The sequence below is a fragment of the Urocitellus parryii genome, chromosome 8, assembly GCF_045843805.1.
Source record: "Urocitellus parryii isolate mUroPar1 chromosome 8, mUroPar1.hap1, whole genome shotgun sequence".
Classification (NCBI taxonomy): Eukaryota; Metazoa; Chordata; class Mammalia; order Rodentia; family Sciuridae; genus Urocitellus; species Urocitellus parryii.
In genome coordinates, this window is record NC_135538.1 from 72,117,722 (window position 1) to 72,139,504 (window position 21,783).

A 21,783-nucleotide genomic window follows, 5' to 3' on the forward strand; every position below is an offset into this window, starting at 1 on the left:
TACCATAAGAGCTGCAACACTGTGTGCAGCACTTAACACATTCACTGGGGAGTGGGAAAAGTTTTTGCTACATGACTTAATAGCAGTACCTTAGGAAAGTTACTTAACCTGTCTTTATTTTTCTTTCCTCATTCTAGAAGTAGTACTTATCTCTGAAGCTATTATAAGAATTAAATAAATTGATACATGATTATATATAAGAATTAAATAATTATCCCATACATAGCATAGTCCTTGGCACTTAATAAACACTAGATGCTGCTTTTGATTTTGTTATTATTTACTGTGGGACTTCTGTAGTTACCTAACCTCATTAAGCCTCAGTTTCCTCATCTTTGTCTACATCATTGGCTACTATAAGGATGAATAGGTGTGATTTGTGAACATAGAAAGCCCCGTCAGAGTTAATTCCTGTAAAGACTGCTGTGACTAGCATTAGCAACAGGGAGGTTTTTGCTGGAAATGATGCTGCTGACAGCGCTATAAAATTTTCAGTTTCTTCAATTAGAATGGACAAATTAGCAACATTTAATTCTTAGTTACAAAGTAATTAAGAACATTGCAATTTTATTCTATTGTTAAATCCCACTCCTTTTATATTTCAGGCTGTGTTACATCAAGTAATTGAAGATGGCTCAAAATATGGACTAAAAAGTGAACTTTTCTCTGGTCTTCCCCCAAGGAAGGTTGTGGTTGAATTCAGGTGAGTGACCATCCATCTTTGGGTAGATTAATCAAGTTGACTAGACAGGAAGTGTTCCACCCCCTTCTTTTGGAGTCTCACTAAATTACATGTGGAAAAGTTGCAAAATAGTGACATTATATTATCTTCTTAAGATCATGGTGAATCAATCATTATACCATTAATAAAATGAATAAAAATGGATTTGGGGCCTCCAGTTTAAAAAATATCTAGAATTATTTATTCATTTTTTAAAGAATTTTAAAGTAAGCTGATTACCAGAGAATACAGCCTTGCAGTTTTTGTGATATATATATATTTTTTAGTTGTAGTTGGACACAATACCTTTTGTGTGTTGCTGAGGATCAAACCCAGCGCCTCACACGTGCTAGGCGAGAGCTCTACTGCTGAGCCACAACCCCAGCCTCTGTAATATATTCTTTTGATTAACAGAAAATAGCTAGAAGTTTTAATATGCCTCTAAATAGTCTTCATTTTACTTTCTAATATACTGTCAGTACAACTCTCAAATATTTGCACTGTTCTGAAATAACCAAAAATATAAAGGGAACACTAAGAACTAACAACTTCGTAGTATAGCTGACAGGTTGACAGCTCAAGAAAACTATGAGATAGTATTTTTTTTTTTTTTTCCTAAACAATGAAAAGTCTTGATGAACTGCTTTTTCACTTAGGAAGATGAAACTTGCTAGGGCCTTTTGTCTTTTTGTGTATTTATTCTTGTGGAGAATTTTTAAGAAACAATATGGGAAATATTTTATGTTTACTACCTCATTGTAATTTATAATAATAACTTTTAAACTTAGTTATGATCACCAACTGGATAAGCAGAGAAAGTGGTTTTTTTTCAGATTCCACATGTGTATTATCTGCCACTCATTATTGTTCTTAGAAAGGGTAAGTCCTATAAGAATCAGATTCGACAGTTTATGTTTTAGTCAGCTTTTTTGCTGCTATGACTGAAGACCTGACAAGAACAATTTTAGAGGAGGAAAAGTTTATTTGGAGCTTATGGTTACAGAGGTCTCAGTCCATAGACAGCCAGCTCCATTCCTTAGGCTCATGGTGAGGCAGATCATCATGGCAAAAGAGTGTAGCAGAAGGAAGTGGCTCACATGATGATCAGGAAGAGAGAGAGAGAGAGAGAGAGAGACTCCACTTGCCAGATACAAATATATACTCCAGAGGTACGCCCCCAAGTATCTACCTCCTCTAGCCATACTCTATCCACCTTTAGTTACTACTCAGTTAATCCCATCAGGTGATAAATTTACTGATTGGGTTAAGACTCTCATACCCCAATCATTTTTCCTCTGAACCTCCTTGCATAGTCTCACACATGAGGTTTTGAGGGACACCTCACATCCAAACCATAACAGTTTATGATGGGACTAATTGAGTGAACTACTGCTCCATGGAGCAGATGGTTATGGATGAATCTTACACTCTCAGTGTAGCACCATCATATTTAAATTTGAATTTAAATGTTTGTTGCATGACAAAGAGGAAAGGGACTTCCTATATCCATCCTCATACCAGAGAAGAGCTACACTAAATCCATCTCTCTAAGAAAGTGGCCTATCCTTTTAGTCCTCTCTTCTTGAATAAGAAAGCACTACAACATTAAAAGGAGATTTGCAAACTTTAGTCCATGGACAAAATTCAGCCTGCCACCTGTTTGTTTGTTGTTGTTGTTTATTAATTTTTTATTTATATATGACAGCAGAATGCACTACAATTCTTATTATAGATATGGAGCATAATTTTTCATATATCTGGTTGTAAACAAAATATATTCACACCAATTTGTGTCTTCATACATGTACTTTGAATAATGATGTCCAAGATATTCCACCACCATTTCCATCCCTGCATTCTAATCCCCAGCACCACACACACATACACACACACACACACAAAATACACTGCCGCCTGTTTTTGTTAATAGTTTAATCAAGACACAGTCATGCACATTCCTTTGTATTTCATCTACAATGTTCCTTTCATATTACAGAGGCAGGTGAGCAGAGTAGAACTATTTGAATTTAGTAGTTGAGACAGAGATCACATGGCCCAAAAGCCTATTAAAAATAGTTTCTGTTTAAGAAAATGTTTGCCAGATATTGATTAGTGCCAACAACCACTTTAGTGGATGAACTATTAAAATGAACCATATGAACTAGATGTATGCAGTGATTCTTCTACTTTTCTGAGGTCACTTATATAACTAACTACTGGTCATTTGGAGATTTTAGTGAGGCTAGAAATCTAAGGTAGTGCATTGTCCAGGCTTCTCTCTCTGTCCACATTCTCTCCAGCAATATGCCAGGCCTCTTTACAAAGGTGTTCAGGACTCTAAGTGAAAGCATCTAGAACATCACTTCTCTGAGTCTTCTGATTGAAGCAAGTCACAAGATCACCTCCAGGTTCAGAGGGAAGAAAGTATGCTATATCTCTTAATGGTGAAAATGGCAAAGAATTTATGGCAATGTATAATTATTTTTCATTCATGTCTTTTAAATTGAGGAAGGACACAGTTTTCTTCTCTGGGGAGGTACTTAGTACCATATTATTGTTAACCTCCTTTGGATTACCTAACCAACAGGTAAAAGAAAACTAGGAGGTCTGCAGTATAGAATCTACTACCATGCTTTTATCCTTCAAATAATAGCATTGTAAATTTCTTGCAACTTGCCACTGGTCTTCACTTTTAACATCTTCTGCATTTTTATTTCACCTTCCCCATCCCTTCTCCCCAACTGAGTTCTCAAAATACCTTTCCTCACTGATTTCTTGGCTTTTTTCCTAAGTTTATGTTTCCCATATAGTACTTTTTTTCTTTTTCTTTTTAAAAAACATCTAAAGATAACCTGTTCTTGTTGAGTTATGTATTTGTAGGCTTTTGTATGGCAGTTTGTTTATGGATTTACTTCTCTCTGCTTTTTTCCTAAAGCAATTAAAGAAGGATGAATTTTGTTCAAGTGAACATTTGAATGTGGTGAAGGCAGAGTCTATCTTATCAGCTAGCATTTCTCTCTGATGGTTTTTATCTTTCGTTGTTGGGAGTCATTGCTCCTCCCTCCCTTGGAAGTTTTCCATATGTTCCAGCAGTCACCATTATGATTTCAAAGTAGAGACAGCAGGTGGGGAACAGGTTCAAAATTTACTATTTTAAAAAAAATGTTCTTGAATTTCTTTTGAAAACGAGAGAGGGCTGGGGATGTGGCTCAAGCGGTAGCGCGCTCGCCTGGCATGCATGTGGCCCGGGTTCGATCCTCAGCACCACATACCAACAAAGATGTTGTGTCTGCCGAGAACTAAAAAAAAAAAAAAAAAGAAAAAAAAAAAGAAAACGAGAGATGTGGGATAATTTTTTTTTAATATATAGTATCTTGAATACAGAGAAGGGAATTTTTTTCTAAAAAACCAAAAATTGTAATCTTGGTTTTCAAGAGACTTTCCCCTAAACTAAGATGATAATATTAGATTAAGTAAATTGCCCAGGTTCATAGAGCTAACTCTGATTGTATATATTTTTACTGCCTCCCTAACAGAGTGTAGGTTGTCATGTTATTTTTGTCAGATCTAGGAGCAGTATGATAAAGTGCCTGGGTACATGGCTGTCTTTCATAGACTTGGTATAAGACTTGAAACTAACTACTGTTGCTTCTCTTCTAAGTTAGTCTTCCCCGTTCAGTACAGATCATATCTGCTAGAGTACAGTTAGCTGGAGCAGCATTTTCTCTTCTTTCTTCCTTTTTTCTCAGGTCCCTTTCCAGCCTGCTGTTTCAAAATGTGAGCTGTTATTCTTAAAAAACAGATTAGGCATGTCTAATTAGTAAAATGGGAATCTGGGAAGTCGGAGTAGCAGTTCTATTAGTAATTGATGCAGTGATCTTAAATGGGACAATTTATTTCTTTCATCTCTTGTTTGTTCTTTCTTATAAAATTAAAATAATTACATGAAATAATTTAACAAAAGTAAGTAAATTATTTGTGAAAATGATTTAGCAATTGTAACTCATAATGGTTATTTTGTTGCCTGAGGAATTGAATTTATCTTTTCCATTTTATTGTATTCCTTTCTCAGGAGGAATGTGATGTAAGAAAATGACAAATTGATGATTTCAGTGGACATTCTGTCAAAGCTTGAAGATGTAGATAGATTCAGTTTTTCTATTTAATCTTAGGAAAAAACTACAAAGATCTGTGAAAGTTTTTTTTTTTTTAGATATTATAAGTATCCAAATACAATTCACCATATTTAAGCATATAATTTGGTGAATTTGGGCAAAGGTGTATAGGTTATGCTATTATGGGTTACCTAACCAACAGGTAAAAGAAAACTAGGAGGGCTGCAGTATAGAATCTACTACCATAATCCACAATTATACTATAGAACTGTGTGTCTATTGTTTCTTCCATGATATTGACTTTTGTCTTTATCTGTATTACTTCCAGTTATCCTGCTTACTTTGGATTTAGTTTTTCCCACTTTTGCTAGTTTCTTAACAAGCATTATTGATTTAAAATCTTTTTGTCTAATATAAACATTTCATGCTACAGATTTTTCTGCTTTTGCTGTGTCCCACAAATTTACTGGGAAGACATTAATGTGATACAATCCAGTGACTGATCTTATTTGCTCTCATTCTCTGATTACAGTTCTTGATTGCCTGTTGTCCAGTTTGGAAACCAGTGTTTCAATTTTTTTGTTTGTTTTCTGACTACTTTAAGGCAAGAATAAATGCAATCTTTGATTTTCTCTTTTGGTGGTAAATAATAGATACGTATTTTTTCAAGTCTATAGAATGAAATTTACTTTTTTCCTAAATGCTTGAATGAACATATATGTAGTTTTGTAATGCTGTAATTGTATGCACATATCTGTAGAATCAAGTTTTTAAATTATAATACTCTTTAAAAGGGTATATAACAAAGCCTTGGAGACCAAACAAAATTTAAACTCTCATTTACCAGCTATGTTAGCTGGAATCTTCTTTATATTGAAAAACTTAATGACATTTTTAAGTGTACACAAAACAGATCAGTTTGGAGTATTAAATGAATTAATGCATGTAAAATGCATGGCAGAAAATAAGTCCTCTAGAAGCATTTACCATAGTTAAATGATTGATTTCAGTCAGCTTCTTGAGCACACATAGAAATGATTGATCTGTTGATTGAGAATTTGGAATGATGAATCAGTCCTAATTATTCTGGGAGGTTTCATTAAAAAATATTACATTTAAAATTTTTTTTTCTGATAACAGTGAATATTAGCATATATAACTCATGAACAAAATTTCTTTGGGTTCCTTAATACTTTTATCCATAGTTATTATTGGTGCCTTATCGTTGTACATAGTGGTGAGATTCATTGTTACATATTCATTCATGCATACAGTATAACAATATAATTTGGCCAGTATTATTCTCTAGTATTTTCTCTTACCTTCTCCATCTCCCTCCCCACTCCCCCTGGTCACTGTTCTCTGCTCTTCTGATCTCCCTTTAATTTTCATGAGATTTCCTACCACCACCTTTTCCTTTTTCCTCTGCTAGCTTCCACATGTGAGAGAAAACATTTAACCCATAACTTTTTGAATCTGGCTTATTTCACCTAACATAGTGTTCTCAAGTTCCATCCATTTTCCTGCAAATGACATAATTTCATTTTTCTTTATGCTGAATAAAACTTTACTGTGTATATATACCAGATTTTCTTTACCCATTCATCTGTTGATAGACATTTAGACTGGTTCCATAGTATGGGTATTGTGAATTGTGCTACTATAAATATAGGCATGCATGTATTGCTATAGTATAATGGCTTTAATTCTTTAAGATAAATACTGAGGAGTAGTATAACTGGGTCATATGATGGTTCCATTCTTAGCTTTTGAGGATCCTCAGCATTTTTTAAGAGAATAAAAATTTGAAAACTTGTACACTAAACTCAATTCCCAGTGCTCTGTATTGTTTGTTAATCAAAACTATCTCTAAACTTAGTCTTTTAAATCAATCCTTAAATATATCTGCTTTATAGGTGAGCTATTTCTGTGTGTTCTATTAATTCATGAACCATAGTATCAATGTCACTAAGATGATTCTTTCTGAATTCGAATTTATCTTTACATGTCTAATTTTTACCTTTTCTCTGCCCTAAATTGCCAGAGTCCCTAGTACCTAATTATGTCAATTTATGGAAGCATGACCTAATTAATTCATAGAACTCTTTTTCTTAGAATTAAAAAAATAATAATTTTTGCAATTATTTGCAGTTCGCCTAATGTTGCCAAAAAATTTCATGTTGGACATTTGCGTTCCACCATCATAGGTAAGTGCTTACTTTCACATAAAATACCAAACATGCCTTTGGGAAAATATATGTAAATACATAGTAATGGTTTAATGATAAATGAAAAGGGGGGACAGAAAAATTTAAATCAGTATGAGCCTAATGCAACTTAAATATTACATGAAATGGGAAGAATTGGTTTAGAAATTTAAAAAATAATTTCAAAACCAAAGATTAACTTAGAAATTGTTTTTAACTGGCATCTATGTTATGATTTTAACTTTTAAAAAATGTGTGTGCATATGGAGAACTGAAAAATGCAAAATAAAAATAGTTATGTGGGAATGATAGTAATCCTCCAGATTTTTCTCTTCATATATTTAAGAAAGAAAATCTCAGTAAAGTGAGCACTAACTGAAATATGCAAGACAGGAAGTTAAAACAGGACTATTCTAAACAGAGATTACCATAATACTGCATAGCGTAATGCTTCAGTGTATAATATGGTTTTATTTATTTAAAGCATTACATTTTGCAGAAGTCCAATTTAAAACTTAGAGTTTTATATTATATTAGAAATGGAAAGCACTTTAAAGTCTATCTCATCTAATCTCTCTTCCAGAGTAGAAATCTATTGCATGCTCAAGAGAGTCACTTAACTCATACTTGAATACTTTTAAAAATTGGTGGAATTAATACGTATGTCATAGAGTATCATTGATATAGGGTCAACTCTCATTGAGTTTTTGAGCAGCATTTTAAGAGAGGAATACAGTAAAGTTTTTTTAATAGTTAAAGAAAATATTTGAACCAAGAAGAGGTATTACTTATTGAGAACTTACCATTCCAAATTCCAAGTGTTTTCATGTATTACCTCACTTTATGTCACAGCAACCCTGGTGTGAAAGTACTGTTAATCTGGTTTATGGATCAAGAAACTTAAATACCAAAAGTAACTTTCCCAAGATCACATGGCTAGTAAGTATTGTAGCCAGGACTTAAAATTTGTCTAATTCCAAAAGCCTAGGTGTAGACATTTAATTGAATATAGAAGATAACATATAGATAAGATAGTAGCAAAATAGACATTATCTGAGTTGTAGCTGAAGAAGTGGGTTCTTGTTGCTGGGACTATGTAGATTTGGATGGTCTAGAAATAGAGAAGTTGCCAAAGACAATAGCTGTAGTAATTTAAGTCAGGCACATGTATCAGTGAAGGTTTATTTGCAGAAAACAAAATTGACTCTTAACTTAAATCAGGAAAGGATTTATTATGTGATATTGAGTGGTTTACAAAGTTGTTAGGAGAGCTGAATAAGCTTTTGATTGAGCCGACAAAAATGGAGCTCATAATTACATCATCGGGGTTGATTATTAAGGGGGCTCCTAGCTCTTCTGCTGTTACTTCTACTGCTCTAGACTCACCAGAGTGGTGGCACACACTTGTAAACCCAGTGACTTGGGAGGCTGAGGCAGAAGGATGCAAGTATGAAGCCAGCCTCAGCAGTATAGTGAGACCCTGTCCCAAAAAATTAAACAGTGTTTGCAGAGGATGGGGAGATGCATGCTGGGGTGTATGTTGATGTTAGAACAACCCCAGGATTCAATCTTCAGGACTGGAGAGAGTAGAAAATAGAAGTATACTGACATGGTCACAATTGAAAGACTGCTACTGCTCGTGTCATGTTTTCTAAAATACATATAGGCAAAAGAAACAACCCTATAGCCTTTCTTTCAACTCCCTTAAATGTCACGAGAGTACACTAGCACTTCTGTTAGTGGTGCCACAAAAAAACAAAACCTATAACTGTGCTTGTCAGAAAAAAATAGAAGTAATTCATTCCCCTTCTAAATCTCATGCAAAGTCTGTTTGATTACCCAAACCTAGAGGATTTCTGGAACCCTACCACAAAAAAATCTGGGAAATACACTTAAAAAAAAAAAAAAAGGTTTCTAGCCTCTTCAGTACATAAGGGCATACCAAAGGGAGAGTTAAACAGATGTTGAGTCTCATCAAACCACATCAGCAGTACATGAAGGTAAAAGTCTTGGACTACTGCATACTGTTAAGGATGCAGAGGATGGACTTTAGTGATTGAAAGATATTGAAAAAGCTATTTAGAAAAAAAGAATATTTATTCCCCATGTTCTTAGGGTATAATCAAATAATATATTTCTTTTTCTTTTGTCAATATTGAACCCACAGGCACTTTACCACTGAGCTACATCCCCAGCCCTTTTTATTATTTTGAGACAGGGTCTTGCTAAGTTTTTTAGGGCCTTGCTAACTTGCTGAGGCTGGCCTCAAACTTGGGATCCTCCTGCCTCTGCCTTCCCAGTCACTGGTATTATGGGCTAGCACCACTGTGCCTGGCCAAATTATTTATTTCTTGTTAATCACTAAAATTCTGTTATTTTTCTATTCTTGGAATTGACTAGGAATAGCAGTTATTCTAATATGTGTCCCAATCTACATTAGTAACATTGTTGAAAAGTCTGTTCTTAGCTGGACATAGTGGGGCATGCCTGTAATCCCACTAACTCAGGAGGCTAAGGCAGTTCATGGCCAGCCTCAAACAACTTCATAAGACCCTTTCTCAAAATAAAATGTAAAGCTGGGCATAATGGAGCATGCCTATAATCCTATTGGCTTGAGAAGCTGAGGCAGGAGGATTGAGAGTTCAAAGCCAGCAAAAGTGTGGCAATAAACAACTCAGACCCTGTCTGTAAATTTAAAAAATACAAAATAGAGCTGGGTATGTGGCTCAGTAGTCGAGTGCCCCTGAATTTCATCCCCAGTACCTAAAAAGAGGAAAAAAAAAAAAAAAAAAAAACAGTAAAAAGGGGTGGGTATGCAGGTCAACATTAAAGCGCCTCTGGGTTCAAAGAAGAAGAAGGAAAAAAGTCTGTTCTTGTAAAAATGGTGAGATTCTTTGAAAAATTACTTTCCTTTTAAAAGTAATTCCTTACTTCCTTTCATAGCATAGATGAAAACAATATTTTTTTAATGAAAAAGATTGAGTTGGCAAATTTTATGAAAAGAATTTTTTTGTTATACTTTGACAATAGAGAAGATATAGTTCTTAAGCCAAAATTAGTAACAAAAATAAGAAACTATATTTTTTACTGATTACTAGGAAATTTTATAGCAAATCTCAAAGAAGCTTTAGGACATCAAGTAACAAGAATAAACTACCTTGGAGACTGGGGTATGCAATTCGGTAAGTGCATTTGAGATTTTTTTTTCATTTCATTTTAAAGTTTAATTTTTAAAATATCTCATCATTTTTTCATCTGAACAGATTATTGGCACAATCTCACTGCATGCAATAGTGTGCACTGTGTGGTTTCTTACATTGTTTTTGTGGTGCTAAGTATCAAACCCAGGGCCTCAGATATGTGTAGCACATGTTCTACCATTAAGTTATATCCCTAGCCCATAATCTTATTTTATTTATTAAGACTTAATTCTCACCACACATGTTTTGGGAAGGAAACTTCACAATTAGAGCAAGACCTGAGGTAGGGAAGTAGATAGGAGTTTTTGTTTGTTTATTTTGTTTTGTTTATATATGACAGCAGAATGTATTATAATTCTTATTACACATATAGAGCACAATTTTTCATATCTCTGGTTGTATCCAAAGTATATTCACACCACATGTCTTCATACATGTACTCTGGATAATGATCATCACATTCCACCATCAGTGTTTTTTTTTTTTTTTTTTTTTTTAATTTTTTAGTTCTCGGCGGACACAACATCTTTGTTGGTATGTGGTGCTGAGGATCGAACCCGGGCCGCACGCATGCCAGGCGAACGCGCTACCGCTTGAGCCACATCCCCAGCCCACCATCAGTGTTTTAATAAAGAAAAATTGCATACATTTATTGGTGAGGGCAGAAATAAATCTAGCTATATACACTTCTCAACCACATTCCTGTTTTTTTAATAAATCTAGTGAGGTCTAGCCCACATGAAATGGGATCTGTTATTACCATGGACAAATGACCTAGAAGAAAAAGTGTGATACTTTGGCTTCCCCAAAACTAAACTAATAGATAAACAAATAAGGCTGGTTGTAGTAACTATACAGTGATAGTGGATGGAAGTCAAAAGGAAAAAAGCCCAAACAGTTAAGCACCACAAATTGTCTTTCTTCTTGCCAGTTAACTAGGAACTATTCCTAGTTCATATAAACCAGTCATCCTGGGGGAGGGCAAGATTAGTGAAGATGTATGGTAGCAGTAGTGAGGAGATGGTAGCATGTGAATACAAACTTTTCATGTTTTTAAGATGCAGCCATATTGTCCACATCTGTAAAGCATTCTCTGTTGTGCAGACACACCCTTGCCTGCCAGCACCACTCATATAGTCTTTTGTTTTATTGCATTCTTTTGTGGGCCTCTCTCCCCTGCTAGATAAGTTCTGTGAAAGTGTGGACTGTGTCTTAATTACTTTTGTATCTGTAATGTTTGGTAAATAAGAGGCACTCAGAATGATGAACGAAACTCCTGGGAAGTGTTTTACAATACTAATAAAAAAAAAAAACTAGGTAATATTTTAACACTTCTATGAAAGTATGCAATGCATGTTGCCAGTTCTGAAATTCACTGATACTCTTATGTTCCACATCCAGTGAAATAAATTCATAGTTTCTAAAAGAAAGTCTAGTTCATTTGAAGAAATATTTTCATAGATTTATCATGATCTTCTCTTATGAATATTATCCTTTAGGTAATAAAAATCTTTTTCAGATACTAGAACGGGTTGACTCTGTTAATAGTACCCCTAATATCACTATGAAGGAATCAGGAAAAATGCCCTGGATTTTGAAAATGCACCTGCAGTTCACAACAGCTGGTAGTAAAAGGTTTAGGCCTGAGGCTCAACAGTCAGACTAATAGATGGTATCCGCATTATATTAGTTTAACTGATTTAGGCATTTCACAGTCATTAGCAAATATGTGATTATGGTTTTCATTAAATTTTAGCTGCAGGATTTTATTATAGTGGTTTTTCTCTGAAGGACTACTGTGGTTAATGATCTGTCAGCATTTCCATTATAACCATCATTGTTCAGGAGTTAAAATTTTGCTGTTTCAGCTATCCCCGTTTGAAAGTTGGCAGATGGCTCCTGAGAGCAGAATTAGTTTTTAAACATGATTAGATTGAATGTTAAATGGAATGGCCTTTACTTATTCCCATTTCTGCTTTTGTAGAACACACTACTCATTGTTCCATGCCCTGCTCCCCACCCCCCCCTTTTTTTTTGCTTGTAAGTGAATAGATCTTTAGTTATTATTTCTAAGTTCCAAAGGCATTATATATAACCATGTTTAGTAGCATTACACATTCTTCTGAGCCTGAAAAATGTACTTCAGCAAGGCCCTTTATTTCTGAAGTTTTGTAATTGACATGGTTGTAGAAACAGATTGACTTTCAAAATAATAAACTACATATTTCTCTTAGCTCAGGCTACATATGTCCTTTCAAACTGAAATTATTTTATATTAAAACCTCTTAAGAATCTCTTTTTGTTTGTTTGTTTGTTTCTTTCTTTGTTTTGGTACTAGGGATTGAACTCAGGGGGTACTGAACCACTCAGCCACATCCCCAGCCCTATTTTGTATTTTATTTAGAGATAGGGTCTCCCTGAGTTGTTTGGGGCCTCGCCTAAATTCCTGAGGCTGACTTTGAACTTGTGATCCTCCTGCCTCAGTCTCCTGAGCCTCTGGGATTACAGGCATTCACCACCACGCCTGGCTGAATCTCTTCTTTTTAAATATCTTTAGTTGTAGATGGACACAATACTTTTATTTTATTTATTTATTTTTATGTGGTGCTGAATTTTGAACCCAGTGCCTCATGCATGTGAGGCAATCACTCCACCACTTAGCTACAACCCTAGCCCAAAAATCTCTTAAAAATATATATGTTCGGGCTGGGGATATGGCTCAAGGGGTAGCGCGCTCGCCTGGCATGCGTGCGACCCGGGTTCAATCCTCAGCACCACATACCAACAAAGATGTTGTGTCCGCCGAGAACTAAAAAATAAATATTAAAAATTCTCTCTCTCTCTCTCTCTCTCCTCTCTCACTCTCTCTTAAAAAATATATATATATATATATATTCACAGTCCACAATGGGAATTTCCATTCCTAGTTTGCAAACCTTATTTAGTATTAAAAAAAATTCAGAATAGCACTATTCCTGAACCCTTAACTTATCATCAAAGACTGAAAAAAAATATGTGTGTTTAAATAAAAGAATTTGTCATTTAGCTACTATGAATGGAAGAAGTAATCAGATATGTTTTGAATTTTATCTTTTTTGGTTTTCTTCAATTTAAAAACTAATATTAAGGGAGGCAGAGGCAGGAAGATTGCAAGTTTGAGGTCACCTCAGCAACTTAGTGAGGCCCTAAGTTTAGTGAGATCCTGTCTTAAAATAAAAAGGGTTGGGAGTGTACTTCAGTGCTAAAGCACTCCTGGGTTAAATTACCTGTATATGTATGTGTATGTATGTATAAATAAATAAACAAATAAGGCGGTGGGGGGGGATATAGCTTAACGGCAGAATGCAACTAAGTTTAATGTCTATTACCTGGGCTGGGGGACTAATATTATAACACCAAGCCCGTTACTACTTTTGTGTGTTACTTTCACACCTACAAGTTCAAAAAAAGTTTTAAATCATTTCCCATCTGTTTGTTTTCACAAATTTTGAGTGTCTAGCATCTCAGAGTAACTGCTCAATAAATGTTTCTTATTGTCTGCTAGGGAGTTGTTGAACACTGTTAATACAAAGATGAAAATAGTTATAGACCCTGCCTTTGAGTTCATAGTCTTGGTTTCTGTGAAGTAATATCAGTGATCTATTTATTATACAGTATTGCCTATGTCATTCAATATATTGAATTTAAGTATCCATTTACAGGATAACAGAAGGTTGAAAATGTATTTTGCAATAGTTCTCAGGGTACATAAATATGAGATGTTGATCTTATACAACTGCCCTTTTCCTGCCACAACTATTCTCTACTGTTCCATTTTATAATTTTTCATTTATGGATTATCATGGTAGGTCTTCTGGGAACAGGCTTCCAACTGTTTGGCTATGAAGAAAAACTCCAGTCCAATCCTTTGCAGCATCTCTTTGAAGTAAGTTGGCAAGAAGCCATTTTAGAAAATGCATCAAAGTTCTGTGCAATTTGGTAGCCAGTTTGATCCTAGAGGTTTAGAAATATGTTCCTTAAAATAAGGAACAAAAAATCAAAAGTATTGCTTTCATATTTCTAGCTTGTTCATTTCATTTCCAAATCCAAGTGTTTCTGTTATTACTTTTTTAGTTGATCAGAGACATTATTTCCCAGATATAGAATCTTCTTAGAATAAACACATAGGATATAGCAGATTAGACACTGAGAAATTTCTCTGTTTTCTGTCAGTTGATGTATTGCAGCTTTCTAATAGTAGTAATAAGTGTCATTCATTTAGACTTGTAACACATGAATGTTTCTGGTTTTGTTGTTTTGTGGGGGTTTTTTTTGGTTTTTTTTTTTTTTAGTGTAGAGAAAGGCACATGTGTTTCCCTCTGAATTTGTGTATACTTTTTTCCTTTGTCATCCAGTTCATTTTCCTGACTCTTTACCCAATGTAAACTCCTTTCTATTCTTCATTTAGTCCTCTTGATACTTTATTTCTCTGTCTTCTAGCTTCCATCTTTCCTGGAGTTCATTAGTAAACCTCTTCCTCTCTGAGTAATTTCCATGGATGAGTTTCTTTTGCATTGTCCCAATTGCTCTCTCTGCTGTTTCTGGACCTCACCAAGAAAACACAGATACAGTGCCAGCCAATGTGACATACCAGGGAGTCAGATCAAAAGATGTTCTGCCTGTGCATCAGGAAGAGCATTTGCCAAAATAATACTATACTTCCCAGACAGAGCCATCAAGAGCAGTTTTTCATTTTCCTTTTCATTATATGATTTTCTTTTGCAGCTGGCTTTGCCATTATAATTGAACAAATTCTACTTCTAAAAGACCTTTAAAGGTTTGTCATTTTCTCGTGAGTCCATGCCCTCACTATACTTTAAATGTATACATTTTGATTTATATTAACTAGATTTCTCTTTCCCTTTAAAAATTTTGTTGATAGACAAGAATTTAAAAATTAATAATTCTTGGGCTTGAGGTTGTGGCTCAGTGGCAGAGTGCTTGCCTAGAATGTGTGAGGCACTGGGTTCAAGTCTCAGCACCACATAAAAATAAATAAATAAAAAAGGTCCATTGACAACTAAAAATTTTTTTTAAAAATTAATGATTCTTGGTTATCTATAAATAAAGTGCCTGGAATTTTTACTACTTTATGATTTTAGCATTTGAATAATGGTATTTTTTACCATAAGTTTAGCAAACCTTTTATCAAATCCAGGCCCATAGAGATACTGCATGGCACAAAAATATACAAATATTTGCTTGGAGACCTTGTATTATAGATTTATAGTAGAGTCTGACACCTGAAAGTTACTCCTTAAATCTCTTTCCTAACCCAACTTGAAGTTTGTATTTAATCCTGCAAATAGTAAGCCTTTTTTTCCTATAATATTTTATTTTATTTTATTTATTTTTTCCCTGAAGAATCTCAAAACTTTTATTATAAACATTAGTGGCAAAAAATATTGGTGTTTTGGTCCAGCATAGTGAGGGGGAATTTTAAGCTTGAGAAAAAAATATTCTGCACTCAATTGCCTTGGAATCTATATGTTATAATCACCAACTTCAATCTATAAATTAACAACCAGACTTGCATTTCCTAGAATTGACTAATGGTCTCCATCTCCCAGTAGACTTAGTTAACTACTACTGGGTTGTCCAAATTGTTTCCTTTCCTGATTAGTCATGGAAGAATAATTTTGGCCCATCTGGTGTTGTAACCTGAAAATCCACGATTCAGAACATCACATCTTCTGAGTGATGGAGTCCCCGAAAAGCAACACTCGAGGCCAAGGCAGAGAGCTCCCACCAGACATCCCCGCACAGGCCGCCATACTACTGCGCGCTGAATGCCGAGTCCAGCCTGTAATATTTTAAATATTTTAGTCATATCTATTCTCAAACTCCAAAGAAGCATAAGCATGTTTCTTTTTATGCTGCTTAGTATGTTTTCTGCCTTTTGAGATTCATAAAAATAGTGGGAGATTAGCCGGGCACAGTGGCACATGCCTGTAATCCCAGTGGCTTGGGAAGCCGAGGCAGAAGGATCACAAGTTCAAAGCCAGCCTCAGCAAAAACGAGGTGCCAAGCAACTTAGTGAGACCCTGTCTCTAAATAAAATACAAAATAGGGCTGAGGATGTGGCTCAGTGGTCAAGTGCCCCTGAGTTCAATCCCTAGTACCCAAACAATAAAAATATTGGGAGATTGGCACCTATGTTAGAGGTTATTAGTTGATCTATACTCTTATAAGGGCAGGACTTTTCCTGTGAACAACTAAAATCTCAAGGAACATTGATGTTGCTTTCATTATTCGTCTTGTGCCTAATAGAATCAGGGATCAGTGTTTTACAGATGATAAAAGGCAATTGAGGTAGACACCATCTTGCTATTGGGAATTAAGCAAATACACTTATGAGAACACTCACCTGTTCTCCTCCAGTACAGAGAACATGCAGAGCCTATAATAGCACTTCCAGGCTATTACATATATGCTAATTTTTGCAGATCCAGTTTTCATTTACGAATTAGTTGTCAACTGTGGAAATCTTTCATTATCGACTTTCAGGGTAATAAGGACATTTTTCTTTTTCTTTATGGTGGTTTTTTTTTAAGCTTTAAGCAAATATTAAAGAATATTATTCTGTTCCTAAAGGAAAATCTGAAAGTCATATAACAACTGTGTTTATTTGCTAATTGAAAGGCCCCCTTCAGTGTCTCCTCTGGCATAGATACTAACACAAAGTATCCCCATCTGCATCTCAGATGATCAGAGTCAAGGATAGTGATTCTAACCTTGGTTTCTAGTCTGTTGGTAAATTATGTCAGTAGTAGCTTATGGGAAGTAAACTTTTAGGTCAGTCTACATTTACCCTTTCTTATTTGTGAATATCTGCTTTCTCAAACCTTTAGTTGAACCACTTTTTCATCCTTGTCAAATTGTAGTTAGTCATGAACTCTTTGAGAGGAATATCCATGTCTTCCTGATCTTTTTTTTAAATTTTGTTTATTTATTTTTATATGATATTGAGGATCGAACACAGTGCCTCACACAAGCGAGGCAAGTGCTCTGCCGCTGAGCCACAATCTCAGCTCTTCCTGATATTTTACCCCCAGCCCCAGACACAATGCCTTGCAATAAATGTTTGAATGGATTTTATCTCATAGTTCTTTTTCTCCTTTCCTTGTTTTTATTTCTGTTGTGCAATACAAAACCTAATTGTTAATCCAGAGATTAACAATTATTATTATTATAGGATACACTAATTACTATGTATTAGAATCTAGCATACTTTGTTAATTGTTTTCAGTTCACTAATGAACTGAAGGACCAGACCCAGATCTTTTCTTTGGTTGCATTACAAAAATAGAATTTTCCTTTCTTTCATCCTCTAGTAGTGTTCCAGGGACACAGTTAGCACTTCAGTTTTGGTAGTTTAAACCTTCTGGTTTATTTGTGCTGAATTTGGCTTAACTACTACTGACATAATTTACCAGTACACCAGAAACCAAGGTTAGAATCACTATCCCTGACTCTGATCATCTAAGATGTAGATGGGGATACTTTGTGTTACTATCTATGCCACAGGAGACACTGAAGGGGGCCCTTCAATTAGCAAATATTTTCTACCTAATAAAGTTCCCTAGACTCTAATGTTGTTATATACCTTTCAGATTTTCCTTTAGGAACAGAATAACACTAGCAGATTTTGTAGACTAGCTTCCTCTAAATTGTGCCATGATCAGTATCCCCCAGTTTCAGGTTCTCTCCTAGATTAGACATAATATTATACAATAGATTTAGCATTTCTTTCTGTGGTGAGTATTTTTAATACTCAGTCATTTCTTTACTGTATTTCCATTTTGGTACCAATGTTTCACTGCTGGTTTTCTCTTTACCTGTACTGCATTATTTTCACCAGACATCTGTGTTGTACAGAGAATCAGGGCTTTTGTTGATCAGCATTTGAAACATTGTCTTTAATTTGTTTATTTTTGTTATGAAACAGGAAAGTAAATTTGTAACAGTTCCCATATCCACCTTGAATTGGCTGATGATAAATAACTTATTTGTTACTTAAAATTCACACTAGTCATAAAGTTTGGAACACTTGTCAAAAAGCCTTTTTATTTTTATCATAGAGTAATTTCTTATGGTGAAAAGTTAACTTGTATTAAATCTGGGTCATTGATATGTCATTTTATGTTTTAATAATACTTCTTTAAATTCATTTCTCATTTTCTTTTTAGATAGAATCTATTTGATAACTCCCAACATGGTACCTTTAAGAATATGTAATCTGCCTGTCGTGATGGTACTTGTAGTGCCAGCAACTTCTGGAGGCTGAGGCAGGAAGATCACAAGTTCAAGGCCTGCCTCAGCAACTTAGAGAGACCCTGTCTAAAAATTTAAAAAAAAAAAAAAAAAAAAAATTAAAAGGACTGGGAGAGAGAAGGGCTGGGGTTATGGCTCAGTGGCATAGCGCTTGCCTAGCATGTGTGAAGCACTGGGTTCAATTCTCAGCACCACATATAAATAATTGAATAAAACAAGGGCCCCTCAACAACTAAAAAATTTTTTAAAAAGGACTGGAAACTTAGCTCTGTGGTTAAGCACCCCAGGGTTCAATCCCCAGTGCAAAAAAAAAAAAAAAAAAAACATAGATAGATCGATCTTTTTAAGAAGGTTTGAGAATTTAGCTTGTTGTTTATTCATATGGATTTTGATGATCATAGAAAAATTCCTCTGAAATAAGTACAACCTCTTGTAAGTGATAAATATCATACCAATAAAGTGTGTTCAGTATTCTAGTATGCACAAATAGTATAAATTTTTCCCAAGTTCAAACTGATCCCCACACATTCTGTATCATTATGTCTCCCCTGCCCTTTTCTAAAAGGATTTGAGGTAATTGCAGTGATATGCATTTAGTAAAGAAAACTAGAACATTGGAGGATAATGCATCACTAATAATATTGTATTAACTGATCTGATCCTGAGTTTCCTATATGATTAGCCAAGAAAAAATAGTGGCAAGTAGAAAGATTGTGCAAGATCAAAGCACTAATTTGATTAATTAGAATGTTTACTTGCTCTTGCTTTTAAAAACATGGAAGTAGAATCTATTCTTCAAGAGACAATATTTTCTACGTAATATTAGACTTTCAAAACGATTTTCAAGCTCAGGTAAAGAAAATTATTTATTTAAGACTAAGTTGATTTTTGTCATGGGAATACTTATGCAGTTAGAAGTTCTTATTCTGTAAAATATATATGTTCAAAAGTTCAAAGTTTCTTTTTTGTTGTTAGGGTTAGCATGGATGTTACCCCTTAGTAACATTCATATAATCTGAGCCTAGTTATCACTTTTAAGAGTAGTTTGAGTCAATTTAAGTCATTATTAGGGACTCCCAGCCTCCTAGATCACACAAAGTTCCCTAGACTCTACTGTGCATCCTAGGACCGTCATAGAGGACTATTTTTGCATTCAGTCCGAACTGATCTCTGATAAGCTTAGCATCCCCAGTCTGTGTGATGCCTTGGAGGCACACAACTTTATTGGTGTGGCAGAGTTCATCTGGGAGATCACAGCTCTGCTCCAGGTCTACTGGCCTAAAGGCTAGCCTCTCTGTGTAGGCAAACTGGGAACCATTTTCCTCTGAGGGCCTGCCATCACCCAGGGACTTCCCAGCTTTGGCTACTCCTGGAAGTGTTCCCCATCCTCTGCCCAGTCTAGATAATTCTTTTTTCCTCTTTCCCGGCTTTCTCCCCAGAGCCACACCTTTCTACCCTACCCCTGCTTCTTCAGACTATCTCAGTGTCCTGAGTCCTCTACATAGAATAAGGTTGAAAACACCTAGCAAGAACAAAATATACATTAGTAGCTTAGTAAATACCTCTACCCACTGAAGTATAAAAAAAAAAAAAGACTTTTTCAACATAAAAAGTATGTTTATTAGGTACTAGTTTATATTGATCTATAAGGAGTTAATAATTATCACTCTTGAATAAAGATAAAAGACATAATAGATGTGAATTATATATATATGTACACCAAATAAAGAGATTCCAAACGTTAAAAGAGGATAAATAGAGTTAAAAATACTATTCATACACTACTAAAAATGTATTAAGGAGAAGAAATTTGATGACTGATGAATTAATTAGTTCATGTGAATTTTTCTTACCTAGCAAGTTTTGACTTTATTGATAAGTTTTAGTTAATAAATTTCTTTAATATTTCTCTTAACATTCAGAATTTGACTCAACTTGCAGTTCTCTAAGAAAACAATTTGTCTCCTTTTTTTGCAATATTGGGAATTGTGTTGAGGCAATTTAGCACCCTAGATCAAAATAAAATAAATAACTTAGTGGTAAAGCACCCCAGGGTTCAATTCCGGGTACCAAATAAATAAATAAATCAGCATTTTGTAGGTAGGAGACAGGAAATGACTTACTCTAAACCAGGGTTGTGGTGGTAGTGGTGCATAATTACACATAATAGTGAGCTTCATTGTAAACCAGACTTTCTTCACCCAGGGGCCTCTGAATATGGGTGGGAAGAAAAAGTTTCACTTTGGCTTTTTCACTATCTATAAGAAATGGGCATTTTCTTCCATTACTGTATCACAAATTTTTAAAAATTATTTTGTTAAGTGCATTTTAATGTAATTTTTCCTTTGTAACTCCATGAATTTTTTGCATTTAGAAACTTTTTTTGTTTGTTCATTTTTGTTTTGTCTATCCAGGATTGAATCTAGGGATACTTAACCACTAAGCCACATTGACAGCCCTTTTTATTTTTATTTTGAGAAAGAGCCTTACTAAGTTGCTGAGGCTAGCCTTGAACTTGCAATCCTCCTGTCTCAGTCTCCTGAGTTGCTGGGATTATATGTGTGTACCTCCATATCTGGCCAACATTTAGAAACATTTTGAGAAGAGGTTTATAGGCTTTATTAAGGGCCTATGGCTAAAAGAAGAAAAAATGTTACCCTCTATTATGAGGACAGTAAGAACTGAGAAATCTCTGAATTGTGCTTTGCTTTCTTCTTTTCACTGGAGATAATAATATCTGGTAATGAACTTCACTTAACATACTGTTATACTTTTAGGTTTATGTACAAGTTAATAAAGAAGCAGCAGACAATAAAAATATAGCAAAATTGGCCCATGAATTCTTCCAACGATTAGAACTGGGTGACATCCAAGCACTTTCACTGTGGCAAAGATTTCGGGACTTGAGCATTGAAGAGTACATTCGGATTTACCAGGTACCTGTTTGCCCCCTGAACCCTTCTGTGATATGGTACAACTCACTGGCACTATTGCTTAATGAAGCTGCTGCTTAAGCTCATATTTAAGAATAGATTTCTGGTTGAGTTGGAAATGAGGACTCTAATGTTGTTCTTTGGGCTGGGAGTTCAAGCTACAAAATAATCCTGAGGTGATGTCAGATGACAGTTTCTAATACTTCTTTTCAGTCTGGTTTTCCTATCCTCTCTCTTATCATGCCTTCACTTAATTTTTTCTTCTTTTACCTCCTTAGGCCTGTATATGATGGT

At 34.8% G+C, this 21,783-nt stretch overlaps 1 protein-coding gene across 2 annotated transcripts in view; it reads left to right on the forward strand.

The window, feature by feature from the left end:
* Positions 1–21,783, forward strand: part of Rars2 (arginyl-tRNA synthetase 2, mitochondrial) — a 61,026-nt gene that overhangs the window by 24,502 nt on the left and 14,741 nt on the right. For both annotated transcript variants that reach the window (XM_026411364.2, XM_026411375.1), the window contains exons 5-9: positions 606–703; positions 6,988–7,043; positions 10,142–10,225; positions 14,092–14,168; positions 21,334–21,492. In XM_026411364.2, the coding sequence (XP_026267149.1) occupies positions 606–703; positions 6,988–7,043; positions 10,142–10,225; positions 14,092–14,168; positions 21,334–21,492 (474 nt within the window). The remainder of the gene's footprint in view (positions 1–605; positions 704–6,987; positions 7,044–10,141; positions 10,226–14,091; positions 14,169–21,333; positions 21,493–21,783) is intronic.